This window comes from Suillus discolor, assembly GCF_016758755.1.
Source record: "Suillus discolor strain FC423 chromosome Unknown F5147scaffold_78, whole genome shotgun sequence".
NCBI classification, from domain to species: Eukaryota; Fungi; Basidiomycota; class Agaricomycetes; order Boletales; family Suillaceae; genus Suillus; species Suillus discolor.
The window spans coordinates 149916-174257 of NW_024541325.1; the positions used below are offsets into that span (position 1 = coordinate 149916).

The 24342-nt window shown below is 40.6% G+C and overlaps 6 protein-coding genes across 6 annotated transcripts; 2 read left to right on the top strand and 4 right to left on the bottom strand.

The window, feature by feature from the left end:
* Positions 1–1418: 1418 nt before the first annotated feature.
* Positions 1419–2202, top strand: F5147DRAFT_657127 (uncharacterized protein; the record flags this gene model as incomplete). The annotated part of the gene is made up of 4 exons (XM_041434212.1): positions 1419–1589; positions 1910–1948; positions 2062–2128; positions 2171–2202. The coding sequence occupies 4 exons, from the start codon at positions 1419–1421 to the stop codon at positions 2200–2202; spliced, it is 309 nt and encodes a 102-aa protein (XP_041287617.1).
* A 261-nt stretch (positions 2203–2463) lies between these two features.
* F5147DRAFT_778963 (uncharacterized protein) lies at positions 2464–2877 on the bottom strand (the record flags this gene model as incomplete). The annotated part of the gene is made up of 1 exon (XM_041442214.1): positions 2464–2877. The coding sequence occupies one exon, from the start codon at positions 2875–2877 to the stop codon at positions 2464–2466; it is 414 nt and encodes a 137-aa protein (XP_041287618.1).
* A 386-nt stretch (positions 2878–3263) lies between these two features.
* F5147DRAFT_657128 (uncharacterized protein) lies at positions 3264–3950 on the bottom strand (the record flags this gene model as incomplete). The annotated part of the gene is made up of 5 exons (XM_041434213.1): positions 3264–3418; positions 3491–3538; positions 3710–3737; positions 3790–3861; positions 3921–3950. The coding sequence occupies 5 exons, from the start codon at positions 3948–3950 to the stop codon at positions 3264–3266; spliced, it is 333 nt and encodes a 110-aa protein (XP_041287619.1).
* A 2942-nt stretch (positions 3951–6892) lies between these two features.
* On the top strand, positions 6893–7587 carry F5147DRAFT_657129 (uncharacterized protein; the record flags this gene model as incomplete). The annotated part of the gene is made up of 4 exons (XM_041434214.1): positions 6893–7016; positions 7205–7288; positions 7348–7373; positions 7429–7587. The coding sequence occupies 4 exons, from the start codon at positions 6893–6895 to the stop codon at positions 7585–7587; spliced, it is 393 nt and encodes a 130-aa protein (XP_041287620.1).
* A 7206-nt stretch (positions 7588–14793) lies between these two features.
* Positions 14794–18184, bottom strand: F5147DRAFT_657130 (uncharacterized protein; the record flags this gene model as incomplete). The annotated part of the gene is made up of 12 exons (XM_041434215.1): positions 14794–15043; positions 15258–15487; positions 15540–15592; positions 15656–15675; positions 16022–16101; positions 16155–16183; positions 16210–16258; positions 16308–16609; positions 16739–16948; positions 17469–17706; positions 17764–17994; positions 18065–18184. 12 exons carry the CDS (start codon positions 18182–18184, stop codon positions 14794–14796), a joined length of 1812 nt encoding a protein of 603 aa, XP_041287621.1.
* Positions 18185–22047: 3863 nt separating this feature from the next.
* On the bottom strand, positions 22048–24325 carry F5147DRAFT_657131 (uncharacterized protein; the record flags this gene model as incomplete). Its single annotated transcript, XM_041434216.1, has 9 exons — positions 22048–22416; positions 22735–22776; positions 23016–23111; positions 23231–23295; positions 23441–23685; positions 23851–23918; positions 23973–24062; positions 24107–24157; positions 24206–24325. The coding sequence occupies 9 exons, from the start codon at positions 24323–24325 to the stop codon at positions 22048–22050; spliced, it is 1146 nt and encodes a 381-aa protein (XP_041287622.1).
* Positions 24326–24342: the final 17 nt, after the last annotated feature.

The window sequence follows — 24342 nt, forward strand, 5'->3', positions numbered from 1 at the left end:
ACTGCTACATTCAGCTTCATGGCTATAAGCAGGTCTATTGCCACTACTGCAATAGATATACAAGCATGTATGAAGATGAGTGAGGTGTTGGTGAGTGTCATAGTTTCAAGGCTATGTGGGACTAACTGGTAAGATATATATAGTCACACATAAAGTGTCTGCTGTTATCGTTAATGGTATCCCTGTTGGCCATCCATGCTGTGTGGTATAGCACTCAGATTGGTGTTGGGCACATGTCCTGCCAATTTCACAGATAACTCATACTGTATTCTCCAACACTCCCTTGACCTTCAAAAAGTTCTGCGCATTCATCTGAGTTGTCTGAAGGTCGTCTGTCTCCTTCCAAGGCCTGTTTACACTTCCAATCCTCTGTACCATGTCCTGTCCATGTCCATTTGACTTTGCTGGTGCGTTTTTACCTTGTCTGTCTATTATTGATTATGTCTTAGGGACACATACATTGTCGGCCCATTTGGAGCCTAATCATTTATTTGAATAGTACATATAGTAGCATGCCTTGCGCGTTATTACATGCATATCTCTGCAACGGCTCGCCTCAAGTCTTATTATATTTCAGATAGCTTATCTCACTATTACTTTCACCTATACAGTTTCCAGACCTTCACGCTGTAGGATATAATCTGGCTTGCTAGTTGCTCGCAGATCACTTCACTTCCCTTGCTACAAGTCATAGTTAGTAGAGTCACTTTCAGATAGTCATACTTCATGCAATCAATTTTTTGTTCATTCGGAATGATTGTTTGGCTTGACCACTGCCATTTCACATCTCGCTATCTTCTAGTTCTTTCGATAGGCTTTGCTTAGTTGTACCTCAGTACTTCCGCAAGTCTTATACTTCAACATACCCGCCGTATTTCATTCTCAGAACCTTCGCTGTTCATCGGAAGCTTTTCAAACACTTCACGTAACCTCAGACCTTGATTTCTTGACATTGGACCACCTTCAGATACATCGGACCAGTACTTTGGTACTTCAGACATATCTTCAGAAACATAGAATGCACTTGGGTGACCTTTCTACTTTCTCTCCTTCGATCTTAATAAGATATCCCTTGCATTTTATATCAAGAGATAGTTCTATAGGCAGTCTCTTTGGGATGAACATTACACTTGCACATTAAATTCTAAGGAAACCATTTTTGTAGTGCCTACACAAAATCAACTCTTTACAGCAGTTTATAACTGCCACACCCTGCTGTCTAATTGCCCATTGTATGTGGCTGATGCACTTACTCAATACCATAATATCATCAAGTTGAGGATACTCATGAGCTGTGTGGTCAATCCAGATTTCAGCTTCAGGAGTGCCTTGCTCATGCCAGAACTACCATTACCACCAACACATCTCTTACAGATGATTTATCAGATGAGGAAGAGTATGAGTTTGATGAGAACACCATGAGAGCACTTCCTGCTACCAGTTCATCTCAGGACAGACCTGGAAGGAAAAAGTTCAAGGCAGTCTTTGGCCACTGGCACATATACAATGAGCAGTTGATTGTTGCTCCATGTAGTATGATTATTGCTCAAAAGACCTTCTTTGGAGTGAAGAAAGTAGCCAGTGTTAAGGTATATATGGTAGTACCATTATTCCCATATAATACAGTAACATTTACCTGTCTCAGATGGGCAGCTGAGCATGACAATGTACCAATGGGGATGAGTCATCTCATGTGGGCACATAGCAATAATTGTGCCATGATATATGATTGGGCTGAGTGTATATTATATAGACAGTGATATAGAAATGTATTAGCATATAAGACATTATGAATGATGAATCTGGCTTACAATGGAGACAAGTAGGCCAGAGGAATGTGTATACCTAAGGCAAACAGATGGGCTAAGAGTATATAGTCTAGACAGTAATGTAATGTACTAGTATATAGGACATTATGAGTGGTGAATCCAGTTTACAATGGAGACAAGTGAGCTGAGTGAATGTGTGTAGCTAAGGCAAATAGATGGACTGGGGGTATATGGTATAGACAGTGGTATAGGAATGTACTAGTATATGAGATTTTATGAATAATAAATCTAGTGTATAATGAAAATGATTGAGCCAAAAGAATCATATACACTGGAGATCCAGTCAAATCTATCAGCCAGTAGGTGCATCCATAATCACATTGGCCTATCATCTGATACAGGCAAATCTCATAATCTCAAGCCTATTGTCTAGTATCTTGAATACACTAATTAGTTGATCTAATATACCATTTGGTACAATCTACCATGGTATTAGACTATCCTTACCAACCAAGAAATACTTTGCCTGTATAATTATGTAATAAATTGTTCTGTATATATTGAAAGCATGGCACAATATTTACTGGTATAAACCATAAGTAAAAAAAAATGATATATACTAGAATTACTTGGGCCTATCACCAGAAGGGTTCTTATGATGCCTAACACTTACTGACTAACCTTTTTACCATGATTAAGGTGCAAATGACTGGTTTGGCAAAGAAGCTAAGATAGACTGACCATCCACTAGCATATTTGATGGCCCAGTGATCATGGTATGAAGGGTGCTAGTGGAGGGCATAGAATCTATTGGAACAGTGGGATGTGGTACTGGAAGTGTACCAACCAGATGAATGAGTGGACTGGATTCTCTCATGGTGGAGACAGGGTTGATGGTGAAGGTAGAGACAGGTAAGGATGCCTGCTTGTGCCTTGTAACTGGCGAGCCATCTCCACCAAAACATCCATTAGTCAAAAAAACATCCAGAGTAAAGACATTGTTAGTGACGGCATGATCCAAAACACTGATGGAGTCAAACTTAGGGAATATGAGGGTACCAGGGATGATAATGGGTGGTAGATTGAATGCTAGTGGAGTTGAGGCCATTGCTATAGTGATCCTTTAATTGTCCCTCAGGTACTAGGCAATACCGCAAACCTGAACAGTCAAGTGGTCTACCAGTCCCTTCTGGGTGCTAAATTGCTCTGTATAGTTGGTATGCAGCTGGTCGATGTGATGGGACAGGTCATCATGAATAATGACATTATGTGTCTAGAGCTGATCCATATTAATCTGAATTTGGGCCAACATAGTATCCACTCCACATTAGTTAAAGGACAGAGATGCCAGTGAGACTGAAGAGGTATGGAAGTGGTTGCAGGAGAGGGTGGTCATTCAGTGTGAGCCAGATAGATGGGCAAGTACTGGATATTGTCTGGTGTCTCCATGAATAGTGCCGGAGGTAAGATACTGTCATCCATGGGTTTAATCCACTAATCTACAGGAAAATCATCAGCGGATACTGCAGGTACTGCATCCGGAGCAGTATCAGGAAGACCAGTGCTGGTTAGTGCACAAGCATCATCAACCATCTCAATGTCAATATCTGGTTCCTCTGAGATAGGACTGGGATGCTGAGCTTTCATGTCTAGGATAGGATTAGTAGACATACAACTGGAAATAATAGATTTGCCTTTGCCTTTGCCTTTAGACTACCCACTAGTCTTACTCTTTCTGGTGGTCTTGAAGTGAGTGGCAATGAGTGTGACTGGTGGTGTGGGTGTAGTGGTCGTGCTTATAGCAGTTGAGGGTGTGTCCAGTTGATTTGGCCAGATGCATTTCATCCTCCACTTATTGCAAAAGGTGCAAGTATGGGCAACCTTGCCTCTTTTTGTTACTCAGCTCTCATAATCCAAATTCATTATCATACATTTCTCACATGGTAGTAGAGGCGAACCAATGTATTGCTATAAAGAATTAGCACAGTACTAACCAGATGTTAGTTACTAGGTGCCTTACCAGATGTGGATGCTTGCCCTTGCCCTCCACCTTGTCTTTGTCTGTTCCAGTATGATATGTACTGGACTTGGACTGTTATAAAAGGTAATATTAGCTGTAAATACAACTGGTACAATAATATACCAACTTACTAGTTCCTTCTTCTCATCCGGAGATGGCATGAGCCGAGTGGTAATGAATGTAGGTGGTCACTGTCTGGTATATATATGAGTTCATGGCTACCAATTGCAATAATTTAGAACTTGCTAACATTACACTGCTAGTCTACAGAAATCTTGCTGTTTCTGGAATGATGCTGTCAATATAACTTATATGCTAATGGAGGATACTAATGATCTCTGTTTTCTTATTCTGAAGCTGGTTGAAAGATAAAGATGAGAGAAAAGCAACAAAACACATACCTTCCAATAACTTTAGGTTATACTCATGTGAATTCAAAGGCCATGAACAACATGTAATAGCAGTTATAGTTTTTCATGATAGATGACAGATAGTCATGAACTTAAATGAAAAGATACTTTATTTATGGAAATTAAAGATAGGTATTGTATTTAAAAAAAAATGTAGACATTGACTGTATCATGATATAGGGAATCAATAATAAGTGGTGATATTTGCAATGGAGAGTCCTGGGCATTAATAGAAATAATGTCAGTTGATGCAGTAAAGCAGTTTAAAATACACAATATATACACCTCTGTAGCTTAGAGAAAGACATCCAAAATACTTACAAAGTCCACCTCAATCACACACAATACTATGAAGTTCTTGTAACTAGCAGTAAGTATAGTTATTAAACTTTATATACCATTTGGAAGTGGTTGCACAGTTTCTACAGATAGTGCTATTTTTAGTAAGTTGAATATCAATTGTTGCATAACATTTTATTTTGATCAAAACACCTAAAAATTAAATATATCGCTAGGAGTTTCCTGCTGTTCTATTAGATTCTTAAGAGATTCTGTATCTCTATAGTGAATAGGGATCTCAGTCAGTCCCTCTACTCTCTTCAGTCAGGTTCTAATAAGATCTATATTAGGACATTCTCCTTCTTTCATGAGGTCCATGAGTATTAGATCAGCATAGTAGATATTAGAAAGTATAAGAGAAAGAAGGATGAAGAAAAGGTACCTTTCTAGGTCTATTAAACTCAGGGTTTCTCTTTTTCATTAAATAGACTTTGTGTCCTGCATTAACAGTATACTATAAGGTTTGTTAAGAAAGTGCTAAACTAGCTCCTTAAAAGTAATGTGATTCTCTGTAAGTTATACTACTTAATAGAATACCTACACAAAATCTACTAGGTAAGTCTGTTATACTTAGTTTTTGGTTCTTAGCTGATTGATTTTTGTAAAACTTATTTGCATAAATCTTTTATGATACTTTGATCTTGATTCTATCTAGTATAACAATTCCTTAATAATGATAAAGACTCATTCATTTAAGCCAGATATGAATCATACAGATGTACTGTATTCACTCATTCAACCACATGGTGGAGCTGATTCCTTCATATACCTTGGCACCATCACTGAAGCTGATCCCTCTTATGCATATCCTCTTGACAATCAGCCTACATATGTTTCTAATAATCAGCCCACCCTCAATATATACCTCCCTAATGTACATGACTCCCTAATACATATTCCTCTCTCAATATATATTTCTTCTCTAATATATATTTCTCTTCTAACATACATTCCTTGCCCAATATATATCCCTCCCCTAAACACATATCTAGCCAATATGTTCTTCTTTTACACTAATATAATTGATCTACAGCTCTGACCTACTCAGCTCTCTTTTATGATAATTTTCCTTTTATTCACCTTTCTAGTCCTGATAGTTCACCTAATGTCAACATTTAAAATTATTTTATATCTATTATCACTACTAACAACTTATATTCAAAGAATATTGGCGTATTTTCTGCCCCTCCCCCCCTCCCTCCAAAAATGCATTAGATCACTTTAATGGTGATTATGCAATAGATGAGAATATGGGTACCATTAAGAGCCCTCTCTAAGTTATGAAGAAGAAACATTAGCTTCCAAAGTCACCACCCCCTCCTTCTAATTTGAAATACCCTTGAAGTTATAATTATTATTTTATGATAGTCACAGGGCCTTATGTATATAAAGGTCATCCTCTCATAGGGGAGGTGATATAGGCTATTATTGGAAATAGTCAGCAGAGGCTCATGTCATGATAAGCTTAAGTTAACCTTGTATTGGTGCTTGATCTGAGATGTTTCCTACACAATAAATATACTGGCAGTTGCCCTTACCTCTAGCTTAACAGACCAATTCTGATGCCCAATGCCCAACCAAAACTGACCCATTGTTGTATTGCGCTCAATGCTAACTTGCCTCTGATATAGCACCTTTGGATGCACTTACACCACACATTCTCCATCTCTGGAAGGCATGTCAGACCAACAAACAGATTGTCAAAGAATTGTGGAAATATTTTGATACTTTACATTATGGTCTAGGGTGTGTCCTTTACCTTCCTCTGACACTAGGCATGTTCTTACAATGATTATGTTAGACTCACCAAATTTTTCGAGATTTGCAATGGAATGGGCCTTCAAAGAACACGACAGCAAAGTCATACAGTCGACACTGTTCATGATGCAATGGCTGACCTGTGTGAAACATACCCAAACACAGGAGCACATGAAATGGTAAACTTGTTATGTCATGAGTGGGGCATGAGTGTAGCCAGGTAATGTTTATTTTAAATTAACTTATTCAACAGTGCATTGGAGCATCGTCATATCTTATTTTGCTATACATAAACCAGAACTCATCCGGCAGCATAAGGCCAATCACCTTTGAAGGAGGCGATTCTGGGCTGCAGGTGTGAACGACATATTTGCAGTCAATCAATACGATAAATAGCTTAAGCACGGTCTTGGCCTCCATACTAGCATTGAGCTGTTTTCAGGTCGGATCATGTGGATTAGGGTCTGACACTCAAACCGAAACCCACAGCTTATACTTAGTTATTACCTTGACATGCTTGAGACACTTGGACGTAAGGCTTTTCTGTCTTCTAAGACCATTTCTTCACTGATACTATCTAATCTACCTACCCAGATATGCCTATGGTAACTCAGAGTGACCCTGAATCCAAGAATTTTGGAATTGCCAATGCACATACTATGCTTCGCCAGTGGTATGATCCTGCCCTGCAGGGTACTCTGCAACACCGCTGGATGCAGAGTAAGAAGAATATAATGCCTGAGATTACATGGTCGCAACTATGACACTGTTTCACGCCAGGATTTGAAGCACTTTTAGACCATGGTGTCCTGTCAGGCTGGCTGATACTCATAACACTCTGCAGCTGTGCATTTTTATTTTTTATTTGTTCATCTCATGCTAATACTGGCTTAGGATCTTAATATCAGGATGCATTTTTGATGGGTGTTTATACTCTGGTTACAGCAAGAATTGGATGCATACCAGGACCAACTCAACAACACTACTAAAAGGTGAGACCGAAACAAGGTTCTTCCTTATGGCATGCCAAACCTCATATATGAGTTGGCAGAGAATTTCAGTGTATTGGACTTCAAAGTAAGTAGTATTTTGCATGCTATTATCATCTGGTATGATAAGACTTATTTTACAGATCAACAAGGTGGAGCACAAAGCACTGGATCATGTGTGCGACATATACATCAATCCATCTCATGTCATCTTCAATCTTATTCCACAGCCATTTGGTGACTGTGTCCAGTGCTGTTACAATGAACTAGGATTTCCATTAGTTATAAGGCACACTGTCTGAGACATTTATCTGTGCTGACTGGGCATGCTATGAGTTCATGACAAGATACCACCATATATTGACTAACTTGACGACACAGAGGATCTTAGTACACTACCACTTCTAGAGGACCATAATGAGTTGCTGTATCATGAGGGAACCAACAGTACCTATTATATGGGTTCACTGGTCACAGTAAGAAGATAACAAAATGAGATTGAGTAGAAGTATTGCTTCTTAATTAGTATATTTCACATTTTTTGGATCTATTGTATATATTGAAATTGTCAAAGAATGATGCAATTCATTCTTACCAGACTATATATTTTCTTATACTAGACAACCTATGTACCAACATGCCAGTAACAGTATCCTTATTCAAGGTAAACATCAATATTTATACAAAATTAAGTGGCATAGTAGAAGGTGGATATGAAAACTTATGTTATAGGTCATGCACTAAGAATTATGATTTTCATTGTTAATAGGAGTGCTACTAGCTGAGTCTCTAGCCTATATGAAGAACTGGACAGAGTCTACTTCATGCTCGTTATAATTTGTAACTCTAATAGGCTAGATCTTGGATGCTGTGGAAGTGTCACTTAGGCTCTTGTAGGATACCACTTCCTTAATTAGATTTATAATTACAAAGCCAGCTACTAGATAGGCAGCAATCTTATCTTGCATCTTTGAAAAGAGGTTAGACATTGTGTAATATATTGGCCTTACAGCTTCGCCATTTTGTAGTGATTAGTTTCTTGGTAAGCTCTTATTTATATCCAGACTAATATTCTCAATTATTTGTTATTAAGAAATCACTTCAACTTTGTGGTTGCTTTTAGTAGCTACTTAACAGTAGACACTGTGGTGGCACTAGCTCTAAACTGATTTATGAAAAATATATTCATGTATTAAATGTGTATTTAGGATGTCTTTCTTTGTTCCTTTGAAAAGGATATCCTTTTAGTCTACACTGATTATGCTTATTTAGATAGTATAGGAATAGATGTTAGATAGGAAAATAAAGCAAGTAGTATGATCATAGCAGATGCTGGCATTAGCTGATCTACAGAATAGTTGTCAAGATTTAGCTTAAGACATTTTTTAAAGCCAATAGAAAACAGCTCTAGATAGAAATTGTCTGCAAAATACAATACAATATTCTTACTTCAAAAATAAACATACAGCCAGAAAGCTTCATTGGTCTGTATGGATCAAGCCAATGATTGACCTTTAATCTAGAATGTTTTACTCATGACCTCTTAGTACAACACAGCTTACAGAAATTAAAGCTACAGAAAAATATCTTGCAGGATAGACACATACTCTATCAGTTGTTTTATGCTGTTTTATATCTTTAAGACAACTTTTTTTGTCTGCTTATATTTTTAGCCAGTCATAATAGTTTTAGGTGGCCAACTGTTCTCTATCACTTACTCTAGCTTGAGAATAACTTATTCTTAGCTCAAATCTTGAGCTTGAAAGGAGATAAAAACTTGGATTAAAATCCTAAGATATAGTTAAGAAAAAAAGACCTATAGTTATATTTTGAAGACAACTCAAGATGTTCGCTAAAAGTGCTCTATTTATGGCTAGTAGAGACAAAGTAGTCTGTTTACTCAATACTCTGCCTTGTGGTTTCTTTAATACTAAGTTAGAGTGTATATATACTAAGAGACCTAGTTAATACAATATTAGCTGTAATGATTTATGCATTCTCCTTAAGTTGGTCTAACATAACTTTAAGTTAGTACTCTCTCATAGACTATCACTATATAAAAGAGATAGTATAGTTTCTATACCATTAACCTGACTATTAATAAACAGGTATATATGATTATGCTTGATAAGAATCTAATTGTACTATAGGTAGCTGGTGCTAATATATGTTTTCTTACAACTAATATCTAACATCCTAACTGCTTTTTATATCTCAAAAAGCATTGCTCCTCAAGAAATGCTCTAAGGAGAGCTGTAGAAGTTCAACTGCTATTACTAGTACTAACTAGTTAGTATTAAAGTTGAACAACTTCCAAAGCAAAACTCAAATTGCAAAGCTGATTAGAAGATATTACAGAACATAACATAAATACATTGAATACAAAAGTATGCATATAAGTTATTTTAAAGATTAATCTAGCCATTATACCATTTATTAAGTAACTAGCTAGAGGGAATTGGTACTAAGGAATAAATATAAAGTAAAACCCATATATACTCTTTTATAGCCATTATTATAAACATCAAATGACACTCATATATATCTAGCATGAGATTATTATATAGGAATATTGATAATTATATAAAAGCTAATCTAAAGGCTAAACTTAATGTGGAGAAAATAATCAGAGGCTTTCATATTAGGCAAGGTGAGTTTTTTGCTTATTACTTACAGCAGATCTGACTACTTTATAGAGAAGTTTCTGAAATGTGTCATAATATACATACTCTTGGTTAATGATATGAACAGCCTAGGTGAGGATAATCTAAATGAAGGTGCCTTCAAGAAATAGCATGACATCAAGTTGGATATGTATAATGTAGGGACACATGATAAGAATGAAAAGCACTAGCCATTAGGTTTGTCACAAGTACATAAATGAAAGAGTATGACATTAAAGCCCAAATGTCTTGATGATAGAAATAATCATCTCAACTTATATATCCTTGTTTACATATATAAATCATGCTATGTTATTATGTATATCATTCCTTTGTGACTTTTTATTAACTATGAATTAGTTTTTTTGAGTCATTCAAACATGCAAATATTAGACTCATATTTGTGTTAAATCACAAGAAAAGCAGGCACCTGCAGGAGCATAGTTTATTTGTCAAAATTGCAGAAATGTTAACTAACAAAGCAGGATGAATCCATAGCAATAACTACCGTGGAAATGAGATTTTAGTCAAATACTAATCAAAGCAAGGTGACACTGGGGGCAGGAACCAATTTGCCCATGGAACAAATGTTGAACCCAGTGTGATCTTAGACAAACTCAGGTCACCTTTGGTTGTGGCAAAAAATGTTAACAAAACTTTAATTTTTGCCTGCATATTTCTTAGTTTATAACAGTTTGAGTTGTTTTTTGACATATAAATTCTGCTCACCATATCTACACATTTTTATCAGACATAACATTTATGCTGTCATGTGTTTTTGTTGTCATTTTTCTATGGGGTCACATAATGTTCATATTTTCAATATGTCACAAACTTATATTTTGAGTAAATTTCAACTGTAATTAATTTTTCTTTATTCTTTTTTCATTGGAATCAAGCTAAGAAAATTTTGTCTATGAATGCAAGAAACATATCATTTTGATTCTGATCATATTCCAAAGAGTTTTTAATTTATCACACCCTACATTCCTCTTATTTCTACACTTTTGTTCCTCTGAGATATGATGAAAAAAACAATGTTAGTTGATGGAAAAAAAATTGACCAAATGTTAAAATAATATATGCTTTGCTCTGTAAACAAAATTGGTAATAAAGTAAAATTTGACTTTTTTTTGTCAGCAAATCAAATTTTGACCAAAGTCAACATCAACAGTCAGCAGTCAACAGTCGACAGGTAAACCTACCATAATCAATCAATCTGTCAACTGTCGACTGCTGACTGTTGATGTTGACTTTGGTCAAAATTTGATTTGCTGACAAAAAAAAGTCAAATGTTACTTTATTACCAATTTTGTTTACAGAGCAAAGCATATATTATTTTAACATTTGGTCAAACTTTTCCATCAACTAACACATTACACAAGAGCTCTACCTGCACCCACACTGAAACAATATAAAGTAATATAAAGTGATGTGTAAGATTCACATATCCTCTACACTCTGACCACTACTCAAAAAGGAAATCATAGAACTGTCATTCACAATCCTCCACACGACTCATTGAGAGTGGTGTGAAGGCATGAGTGTACTCAACATTCTTTGAGATATGTATGTAACAAGACCAATTACATAGGGCTGAGGCATGCTGCTCGTAACATGATCAACTATGCAAGGCAAAGTTGAGCAACAGGACCACATTGAGATCAAGTATACATCTAGTTATCCACTGTGGAATATATCTGTTCTGTATGGTTATCGATCAGCCAGCCTACCAAACTTCTCAGAATGGCATATATGGCTCTCGGACTTAGAGTTGTACCACCCTGAGTATTAAGGATTATGAGAATTAGTAAGACTAAAACAGGGAGTCAATCGTAATGAGATCAAGACTCATGGATTCAGACAATGAACCAAAACAAGTGGGTCAATCCATAGGCACTTGTACTTAAGAGTACTTCGAGTTGTACCCACCCCGAGTATTAAGGATTATGAGAACTAGTAAGACTAAATCAGCAAGTCAATTGTAATGAAATTAAGACTCACAGATTCAGACAATGAACCAAAATGAGCGGGTCAATCCATAGGCACTCATACTCTTATGAGTACTTCAAGTTGCACCCACCCCAAGTATTAACAATTATGAGAACTAGTAAGACTAAATCAGCGAGTCAATCATAATGAAATTAAGACTCATGGATTCAGACAATGAACCAAAACAAGCAGGTCAATCCATAGGCACTCATACTTTGACATCCAAACTTGCTGGGTACACAGCATGGCTCCGCAAGCGTTGGGGAGGGAAGCCGCCAGCATGATTCTGATGTACAATATATCCTGGATACATCCGGTTGGATGATGGATAACAACAGAAGAGTATGTATCGGACTTTTAGGATTATAGTCCACTTAAGATATATCTATATGACAGTATGGGCTGTACACTCATGCCTCGCTTTGGGATAGACCACCAATCTATCGCATCTGGGACACTGAGCACATGTTGAAGAGGATGTTACAAAATGTTAAGTACCACTAGTAGTGTAGTAGTATGTTAACTTCTTCTCCGTGCAAGTGTCTATTGTCGACGTAAACGACATTCAAATGTACTTACTTCTAAGATTAATCATGATAAACCACAAAAGGAACTTAAGATGCAAAATTCGGACAAAGTACTTATACGATAGCGTGATTCGGCGCAGAGCTGCATGTTTCATGTGTAGTGTCGAAGATGACTCGGCTCGCCGGCTAGCCTCTGCGCGGCCCTATATAATAGCATGAGGTGATGGAAGTAAAAATTGGATGGAAACACTGCAAACTTACAGTTGAATGTTAGGAACGTGCGTGAAGGCATAAACCTCACCCTCACACCTGTCAAGTTCCTCCCGGTCGTACTGATCGAGGCCATCATACCACTCAGCATGGTAAGCATTACGAGGGAGTCGACGGACTGCCCTTGCGGGTGACCCATAGACATAGACTCAAATCGCATTCAAGCGTTGTTGCCCTGCGAACCAGTCCCCGCAGGGCCATATCAATTGTGATGGTAGATCACATCAAATATACGTAGCCAAGCCGTGACTTCCAGACTGCGCCAGTGCCTTCCGAGTATGTGGTATTGAGGGACATCATTCTCATTCGCTGTCTCGTCGCTACTCATACCATCAGGACCGATTCTTGTGAGCATCGAGATGTGAGGTCGCAGGTCCAAAACTGCACAAGCAACGTCCAAATGCCTGTGATATAGCTGCAAACATGTCAGAGGTAATGACCAGCTCGAATATCAAGCCATGGATACATACAGAACATTTACATTCCTTTCTCCGATCCTCTTTTTGACGTGCCTTCGAGGCCACCTCATTGAGTGCTGCCTGCTTATAAGCGCGCTTTAAGGTTCTCTGTGTCCAGACGAGATGTGTGACCATGGACAAGACTCCAAATGCTATGGCGTGAAAGATGATCTGAGCATCTTGCGGAGATCTCACAAGCCATGAGTCACAGCACCACAGGAAACATGATAAATAACTCACCATCACCGACGATGACCAGTTTTCTGCAAATCTATGTGTGGGGCAAACAAGGCGCCAGAATGTAAGACTTGAGAGCCAGTACTCAAATAGAGGAACAAAATATGTGTACCGGGTTTTGGGACGGCATGAATGTTACTGGGCTGTGAGCAGTCAGATTATTCGGACTAATGGAAGATGGAGGCAAGCCTGCACGCTAGCCGCAATGAAATTCAGCAATTACAAGGAGCGTTAGAAGACAAAAAGGTATCTCCTCAAGTCGGTCGAGGTATTTGAATAGGGGATAAACAGTGTTCCACCGCGTCTAGGCACCAAGTTAGCAAAGGAACAAGAGGAACACAAAAGAAGGTTAAAAGAGAATGGAATCAATGAGGATAATGAAGAACATACAATAACGAAAAGAAACACAGAAGAACAATCTTCATTATACGGTGGGTTTCCAGTAATCTTGATATCAGAGTGAGCGAATAGTGCATTTCTATATGCGCAAACAGGTCTTCAAAAAAACAGAGATTAGTTGCCCCATCCAGAGCTGATTCTGGATGAGTGCACATACCTCTTTAAACATCATCAGAAACAAGCAGAACAAGAGAGCAAGCGAGTAAGACAAAAGTGCTGTTAGCACAACAAGAGCATGCAGTGAGTGAATGAGAGAAAGTGGATGCAGCACAAAAGGGAAACAAACAGAACATGATAGCGGACAAGTAAGAGAACATGCAATGAGAAAATGAACTTTGAAACAAGTAGAACAAGACAGCAAGCGAATGAGACGAAAGTGTAATGAGAAATGGACAAAAACAGAATGAGATGGCGAACGAGTGGGACGAGAGTGGAACAAGTGAGGGAGCATTTGTTGGTTGAACAAACAACAAAATTTCTCAGCTGTTGCATATACAGATTCATTATATTGCAGGTAATACAAAGCAAGAATAGAGGATATGTTTGTATATCGTGAAGGATATTGTGAGGTGGGCAATCTGTAGCATCGAGAACTCAAGGACACGTGCTGGGGTGTTTCGAGGGAAACACAGACATTCTAAATATGAAGGTGGTCATTTCAATAAAATAAGGACATCAAGAGAAAATGAAAAGACGTACACAATTCACTGTAGAGACGAGTCGAACAACACAGACTAAAGTATGGATCCAAATCGCTATCACACATTCATTCTGTACAACCAAAAAGGTTCCCATGCATCAGCGTATAGGTGCCTGGACATTTGGATCTGACAAAACCTTCTTCCCACTAAAGTGGGAGTCGGGGATTGTCGTCTTCATTGTCCTAATTACATGTCTTCGTTGTTCTACTCGTCAAGCTCGCGGTCTCGGCGAACAGCATTCTCTGCCTTTTTTTCCCAACCCTAGTGCTCATGAATGGTGCCACCTCCCTGCATCCTCCCTATAACCCTTAACGCCAATTCTGCGACCGTGTCACCATGAAATATGCTATTGCCACTGCTCAAAATTTTTCGGAACAGCGCATCATGACCAGGCAGCATGTCCACATCAAGATCTAGCGTCGGATCCCCTTTGCATTCGTCGACAACATGTTTTCCCTTGTTGTCTTTCTCCACCAGTTGACTCTTACCACTACCTTGTGGCGGCAGGCGCCTTCATATTTTTCTTCGGTGATTTCCACTACATCATGCATACTACCCTACTGTCTATATACATGTTCATTGTTCCTGTCGAATATTGGTAGTCATAATTTGTATATTGCATCTTCTCCCTCAGTCAAGCAGACACGAAAAATGAAGTTGGTTCATAATTAAAGTTTCATGATATGTAAATAACAAAATACTGTGAAGGAGACTACACTACACACCCAAGTTTTGTGGGAGACGGTGGGACACAAAGATGAGGAAGCCAAATTGGTGTATGCTGTGGGGCTTGGAAGTAGAATTCGGAGCAGCAGTGATTTTTGTTGGTGGTGTCAGAGCTGGCAGCACTGTGGGAGTTGAATTCGGGGATGTCAATATCAAGTACTGATCGGATGGCTCGGTGATGGGTGTTTGAGGGAGTGACACAAACATGGCAAGACAGCGCAGAGTAGATCTGTGTGAGGGCGGTGAGCATCGACTTAAGAATGATGAGGAAATATGCTTACCGAGCGGTGGTTGACGTTGAGGTCTTCACCACTGAACTCTGTTGGGAGCCGATCTACTTCGGAATGCTAACAGGGCACTACACACTCGCTCCCACCTGCATCTTCCTTTCACATACTATTGTATAGCTCAAAAATTCTAATTTGTTTTGCATTTCTCACTCGTTTACAGTCATGATTGATTATAATTTGATTAATGTTCCTATTCAAGTCTGATACAACCGAAATAGTGACTAGTATCCCACCCTCCCAGCGGCTCCAGCTACTCATGTTCCACCCTGAGCTTCATTTGGTCCAGCCCAACCACCCTAGGTCGTGACAACGTCGACAGCTAATAGCCTTAAGCACAGACGATGCTGAATTATAGTATGAGAGACTTTGCTGTTCGGAGTCTGCTTCAGTGACTGTTAACGTCTGACAAGACTCTCTCGCTAAAGTGGGTGTCGGGAACGCAAGAATGATCGATTGAGAGACTTTGAAAACACCTAACCACATAGCTATCTCGCAGTGCAGACAAGATGCTTGGCACAAAGACAAGGACAGTGCCTGCGTGGAAAGTTGTGTTCTGTTACAGCCCAAGTCAATGAAATGTTAAACGGCACCTTTTTCTCAACTTACCGTCAGTGTGTTGGGGGTGGAGTTGATCACTGCGACACCTCGGACACATCAATACCTTGTTCGTCGTGCACCTCCAGCGATGGGAGCTCAGTTGACTTCATTAACTAGTCAATCAATGTCAGAGTTATAATCCCTTGTTGCTGATGTACTTACACGATCTAATGGCAGAACATGTACACAGGGCTGACGGATTCTCTGAACACGCATGGGTTTCCTTGCATAGTGGCAAATGACACTGGAAGGCCGAATGACATGGTAATTAGTATGATACTCATTGTAACATAGAAACCCCCCTGCAAGAGGGTACTGACGATAAGGATTGTAAGGGACATCAGTGTCAGACAATGGAATTAGAGTTTGGAGGGCTATGAAAGTCTCCTCGATCATACTGTCATTCGTTGAATACTGATGATGAAGAAATATCTTGGTGATGCGACCAGCCTCTGGTTTTGAACCTGGGGAACTGCGAAAATGAATGTTGCTATCACAGCGGGAAAAGTCCAAGGGCCGGTATGAAACCCCACGGATAAGGATATGATTTGATCGCAAAACCTTGCACCTGAGAAAAAGTTGATCTGACGAACTGGGGTCACCCTCGCCAACATAGCGAAGTTTCTCGGTAGTGTCAATCAGCTGCAGCAGGGCAGAGTATAATTCTTCCTCAAGGACAACCTCTTTAGTAGTTGGATGTGTTTGGCCTTGTGCAGTCACAGGTTTTTCCCACTGAAGGACATCACGAATGCGAGTGCCTCTCCTATCTTCGCCTGCAAATCTGCTGTACGCGTCGACCATGTCTGAAACAACAGTATGGACATGTTCCTCCTGGATTAGTGTGTGGAAATTGGCTACTCGGCATGTGTGATTCATCATAGTAAGTTCTATTTCGCCTGTGATGCCCAGCTGATTAGTTCATGATCCAAGGGATGGGGAACTGCTCACCGAATTTGCCATTAGTGTTTTCATGCTGGAGGAGATAATTATAGCACTCAAACGTGAAAGCTCTCCAAGCATGAACAGGACCGAAGGAGCACAAGAATTTGCCAAGGTGGAGAGAGATGTGGTGGCTCGGAACCAGTTGTAAGGTTTTGTAAAGGTCCTTGAAGTTTTTGAGATAGCGCTGCATGTAGAAATCATATTGGCTGATATGTCCAGGGGAGATAATGAGCATGCAACCAAACTCGACAGCAGTGACTAGATCCATGTAATTGTCCAGCATAGCCTTGATCACACCATCTTTCCTGCCCCAGAGTCATATGAGGGTAATGATCATGTTGACGGTGCATGCTGCACGCCATTGATCTGCACTGAGTTTACCCTGAGCTTTTGAGCCAAGAGCTTTGGGAGCCCGGCTAAACCATGTGGGCAATTCAGTACGTAGCATATCTTTCTGTATCTCAGTGACAAGAGATTTACCCAGGACGACACAATGAAGTTGATCGTCGTTCATATCACTTGGTCGTCCTGCGGGGTCTTCGCTGTGAGAGTTGTGTATATTTTCGAAATCTGTGGGAACTCCGTGATCATTATTGTTGTGTTGGTCTTTCTCAGCTCGCTGAATTTGCCAGCAGCGTCAGTCACTCTGCAGTACTCGATTTGTGATGAGACGTACCCATCGGATGAGGCGCTGGACAAGAATTTTCTTCTGACTGACAATGTTGAGGTGTTGCTCCGAGCACAGCGCAACCAAGACAATTCGGGTGTAGGTCATCAGTGTGTCAGAATCAACTTCTGAAGATGCAGAAATATATTCTTCCGCCTTTCTCTGGTTATTTCGAACTTCTTTCCCTGTAGTAGATGCTTCTAGTGTCATTTGTGTGCATGGCAAATTCTGCGCTAAATGCTGTGGTACCAAGATTAGACAAGTGTAGTAGATGACAAGGAGAACAAGGATAACAAGATAACTGACATACCCAATCTAATAGCCTGCCCACAAGATCATTCTTGTTCCCACTGCAACGTTCATTTTTTGCATTGCAGAGGCTCGCCAAGGTGGGTTTTGTGAACCAAAGAAGCAATAAAGTGCTGACCATTGCTGTACCTTCAACCAGAAGCCTAGCTGATTCGGCATCTGTCAGAGACGTCTTCCTTGAAGGACAGGGAGGGATGACTGGCTTTGAGGTGATGTCTTGCATTGATTGATTGGCTTTCTATCATACTGTACAGTCAATTATATACAAGCTCCAAGGACCTAGTATACGCACCCAATTCAGGAGAGTCTTTATAAGTGCACACTTCATACTTGCCCTCCTGAGACTTCTGTCCTGACATAGATGAAAGAGGACAGGTTTAGTGCAAGCGTTGAGAGCGGCGAAGGTTCCTGTGGCGAGCGCCCCCACGCCTTTCTTCATGCATTCATCAGATGGCCTTGCAACACTTTTGGCTCCTTCTCCTGAAGGGGTTTTGCCATCTTCTAAATCTATGTTCATCTGCCACGCTACTCGACAGTGATATCTGAGGATGTGCAGGTATAGGATGTGCATGGACTCGACCACTGTGAAAGAAATAGGATCCCAATATGGGTGTCAGAGAAGTTCTGTCCAACGGACCCCAAATTGATCAAATACACATTGTCTTTCTTCGAGCGTAGGAGCATCTCGGTATGAGCGAGCATGTTTGCGATGAGCCTCGACATCACAAGGAGGCCACTGGCTCCGATCCAGATTGTCAATATCATAGAGAGGGAGTAAGCAGTAGGAACAAAAGAATTTCGAGCCGATACCACTGAAGCCTGCAACTTGTTTCGCAGCCGGAAGGTCACAAACAATTGGTATGAGTGCGATTCGGATGATGCGACCATCTTGATACTTCGCTGTGCACGAGAAGGTAACACCAGGGTCCCAAAAGGGTAGCAGATCGTCCACAAGGAGTTTCAGAAAATGGTTGATCTGATCAGTGGAAGGTTTTGTTGGGCCAGGGATGATACCAATGAGATACATGTTCTCGGGCCGATAGCGCAGGTCCGGAGGAAGATTCAAACATACCATGTACATCCCTGTTACTGTCATGTTCTGTTTAGCAACTTTGTTCTGAAACGGATTGAAGCCGTCGACTCCTAAACTAAACACATGGCGCCCCTCCCGAATTGATGGACTAAGTGATTCATGGGGTGACAGGGCTCTAGCAGTTGCAGACCAGAGTTCACAGCAAGAAGATCATCCTGATCGAGACGCACATATGGTCCATCAATCATAGGATGTCTAGCGAACTTGAGGGGACCTTTGAGTGATAGGCTGTGAACATAGTGATTAATTCTAGAACATAAGTGATCTAGGTCCGCAATAGACGGGTGTTCTGATTGATCATGAAAGACGGGTATGGGTCTAGTGTGACCATGGGGCGAATTCGGCAACAAATCTTCATCAATTGGCTGTCCATTCTCATCCAAGTAGGCACGGTCCAGTTCACAAAGGAGTGTTTCTTCTCGTTTGTGCCTGTAGTACATGGTCACATTCAACCAACATCCCGGACGCTCATTGTGAGACTCGGCAAAATTAGATTCTGTTCCCTGTTCATGGACACATTGGCGACACTGACAGAAGTGAAGCAATGACGTATCATAGGGCAAGGGTCAGGTGTTCACTGCTGGAGACTTGTCGACCAAGCTGGCTTGATCCATCTGTGCTGGATGTTGAAAATAATACGAGTGGTTCTTTCTAAAAACTCACTGATTTGTTTCGCAAAGACTCACAGTCGCTGGTATGATAACCTAAAGCGAAGGCAGATCAGAACATCAGGAGGAGTGTCATTGCTCGTTCAATATGAACACTTAGCACTATACAGGAGCTAGGCCAGTTGGTGTAGAGGAGGTAGTCAATATACGCACTTGATGATCACTTTCGCTCGAATCAGATAAGCACTGAAACAGACAAAGCATCCTCACCACCATTGCCACATCCTCATGGTTGCGGCGCTCAGGCTTGGTGATCTAGTGATGAAACTTCTTCGTCTTGACTCTCGATCGTCTCGATTCAGTCGGTACTAATCTATTCCTGATAGAGATATGTTTAGGAGTGAATGAAGAACACGAGGTCAAACAATTACGCGTACGATTGATCGATGCAGTAAACTGTCAAAATGTGGATGTCAAAAAAGGACAAAGCGACTAACGGCTGTAGTGCTCGATTATGATGATCGGATGGGTCAGAGTGTTATCAAGGTTCAAGGGCACAAGGGAAAGGCAGCAGGCGCCCTGTATTCAAGTTTTGAGTTCTTCTTTGTCTATATATTGAAAGTGAGTTCAAACTTTACTACATCTTCCAATTGCCGCAGCATGCAACAGCCTGCCACGCAAATTACCAGAAGAACTTTCAGAACTGTCTGGGAAGGACTTACATAAGTCGATGGTCCAACGTTCAAACGTTCATATGCCAGAATTCTATGCATGAGAATTTTCAAGCAACACCTGGTAGACCCAGTCACACATCACCAAAGTTCACCAACTCAGACAAGGGCAGGCAAGGATGCGGAAGGGTCGTAATTAAAAGGCACCAGGCGCAGCATGTGGAAGGCTGGGACAAAATATATAACGTCTGATTGAGAAAATCATTTTCAAGCGAACTTCACACAAATTTTCCTTTTCCGATTCCACAATTGGTTTTCACTTACATAAATTTCACGGCGTTATGAAGGGCCACGCTGGACAAAAATATGAAAATTGATTTCCACAAAAACCAGTGAGAAAGATTCTGAGTTTCTCTTGTTTCAAAATAACAAATCGAACAAAATTAGTTGTCGATTTTCTGATTTTGAAGTCTCTTGTTTACATTTGGCTGCATTGGGAAACAAATGACCGTAGACAAAGTCATTGCATATGCATGTGCAACTTCAACCAATATTGTTGGGCATGGACGAACCTGAAGTCCTAGAGCAAATCCCACTACCTCTTGAGACCACACGGCAAGGTTATAATGAGCTTGGTCACCATGCTCACATTGTTCTTCGAACTAAACTTGGTGATAGTGCAAGGCTTAATGCCGCCAAGCAAGAGTGTTTGCAGTTTATATAATATGTGATCATCCAGAGGAAGGGAAACCTAGTGCTGAGGAGAAGGACAATTCATTAATGATAATTCCAGGCTTTTCAAGTGAGTTTCTAGGAACCCGAGTGATGTGAGAGACCAAAAGAGTGCGTGATTGTGGTGTATGCTAGGAGATGTCAGCTCGACCCAAGCTGGGGTTTGTGTCCATGAGACATCTGCGATGGCCACGCATTTAATCACCGAAGAGGGATGTTTGAAGTTGTCTCACTGAGTTTGAGCAGGTTCAGAGAGCGAATTCATTGTGGTGTTTGGTTGGAGTTGACGTGCTCCATCCTGCTGAAGTCCACGATATAATGTACTTCATGTTGTTGCAAAGGTTAGTATTTGAGACCAATGTTATGCATATGGTGAGACCCAAGCCTTGGACGTTTTCACTGAGTACTGACCTCGAGAAGAACTAATGAGACTGTAGCAATACAGAATGGCCTGGTATCGGGAGTCGAGGACGGACTGTCAGGTAGAGCACACTTAGTCAGTGCACTAGTGAAGCTTTGACAAACTTGAAAGTTTTCACTTAACTTGTTGTTTGTGTTTTGCTTTTGGTTCTTTGCATTTCACTTTTCTGTTATAAAAGAACTCGGAAATCAGAATCTTTCTCACAAGTTTTGTGAAAATCAATTTTCGTATTTTTGTCCAGCGCGGCCCTTCATACAGCGTATATAAGCCAGGATCATCTATGATAAGTAATGTAAATAGAATTCTCAAACCGATTCTGCAATCGATTTTCAGCTTGAATGTATATTTTGAAGATTTAATTTATATTACCTGGAAATTACAAATCGGAAATGGCAACACGGGTGAATCAATGTGATAGAATCGGTGTGAGAATCGACACGTTTGATTCCCTCTAAAATATCAGCGGCAATGTTCTCTTGACTGGATTGAAATTAATGATCGATTCTGGACCCAGCTTGGGTCACCATCTTTACGAATTTGTAAGCGCCTCTTGGGCACAGTTGGGTGATCGCCCCCTGCTTTGATGGGAATCCATCCTTCAACAGGATGTAGGACCCATAGATATGTTGTGTTAGAGTGAGTGTTCGTGTGGATGTAGAGGTCCCCAACCACACCAGCAATGTCCTCATTCGGACAGAGAAGTTGATGTGTACTGGATGAGCGGAACCATCTTGTTGTTCCTGTACCAGTACCCTTCGGAAAGGGTTGTTCATGGAATGATGGCTGCTGACTTCCCTCGTCTGCAAGATCTATGTGACTCCGTGAGCGCTATGTTCTTGACATTGCTATCAGTGACAAACATTGACTAATCAACTCGGAGGTGCGTCTCGGGCAAGATAACAATGGATTCAGTTGAGGGAGTATACCTGAAAAAGATGGGAATTTGGAATGGTAAAATGCATCATAATGACATACACACCTGAAGGATTCAACAGATAAGTTCTGACAATATTAGATGAAGTGCGTGCCCCTGTGGAATTTACATCAGGATGATCCAGTGCACTGGCATCAAAGCATTGTATATTCGCCAGTCGTGGATGCTTTCTCTGGCCATTGTTAGATGTTAAAGGCACAGATAAGGCTCACCGTGGTGCTTGACCCAGAATTGAAGGGGTAGCCTTTGGCGTGCTACACAAACCATGCAGGTATATCAGCATGATCAACCAAAAATAAAAGATTGTCAGCTACTTGATTGAGTATATGACCTTTCTACTCTCCCGATCGACCTCATGTAAAGGAGATAACCTCCAGTGATTAAAGGCGCAGTTCTGAATTTTCAGTTAGTAAGTGTGGCAGGACTGAAACTGATTCAAAGTGGCACTTGCTCTAAGAGTTTTCAAAATTGCCTCCCTTCCGTCCTCACCCACATGCAATACTATTCCTTCTTGTCCATGCGTTACAGATACAGATGCGGATCTACTGCCCATCATGATTGCTGGGACTGAAGAAGGATTGATGCGCTCCTGTGGTAGAATCAACCAAGTTGAACGACGTTCTCATGGTATGTCAGCTAGCTGAACATAACAATCTCTCCCAGACCTCTCCCATGATGCCAATATACTCCTTGCACGATAAAGCTCACCATTTCGGCTTCTCTGTATGTTGGCAGGGTTTCAACAATGGCGCCAGGGAATGAATCAAGGTCCCCTTCAATATGTCAGAGTACATATGCGAACGAGTCAGTAGTTTACATAGCGCGCAGTGAAGTGTACAAATGAGCAGGGCTTTGGAGGTAATAGGAGTATGGTCTAACACAGTTCTTCAAATCCCATTGTTCGACTACCCATCTAACTTTTGAAGAAGATTCCCCACCATGCAGCTGGATCTGCAGGTACCCCCTGATTCGCACGTCTTACATCGGGATTGAGTAGGTCAGACATCTTCGCAATCCCATCGCGGAGGAACAGAATTTTGGCAGGAGGGTCATTTATAAATGCCCGACAGGCTGGACAGTGATAGTAGCGACCAGGAAGGATGGGGTCTTGGCCGTCGCACAATGTTTTGATTTCGGCACCTGTAAAGGGTGTGATATGATTCCTAAAATTATCCGGAAGTATTGCTTCAGGACGGTAGGATAAATGTGCCCTTATACATTGATGAAAGCAGCTGACTAGGCACTCATAACAAAATGTATGGTGGCAACTCAGCCTGTTGAATGGGCTCCTCAGTAACATGCAAGAATCAGACTTAAAGGGGACTGACGTGAAAGGCTTCTCAATTCCTGTTTTGCAGATTGGGCATTGCAATGCGGCTTTGACGGCTTGCAACAACTGCGAAAGGATGAAAATTAGTTTTAGATAACTTGTCAAATACTAAATGCATACCTCATGGTGAGCAGCAGCCACGCCGTCTCGCTCTGTGAAAGCCTTTGTTTGCTCTCGCTTTACCATAGCCAACTCCTTGAGCCAGTGTGACTGTGTGAGAAGATACAAGATGGTCATTGAAAATGTATACTTACCTTTCTTAACCGCTTTATGTCACCACTGAGGGCTCCAGCTTGGCACGCTGTCTAAAAAGAGCCAAAATAAATAGCGAGTTCCGCGATTTTACGACATACAAAATGTACCTCGCGAATTGATGATAGCTCGAAACTGAATATTGAAGGACTCCACTTCGAGGAACGAAGATTATAAGATTTATAGACGTGGCTCTGACGGTCCCTGCGAGAGGGAGGCATCATGATTATATAAATCC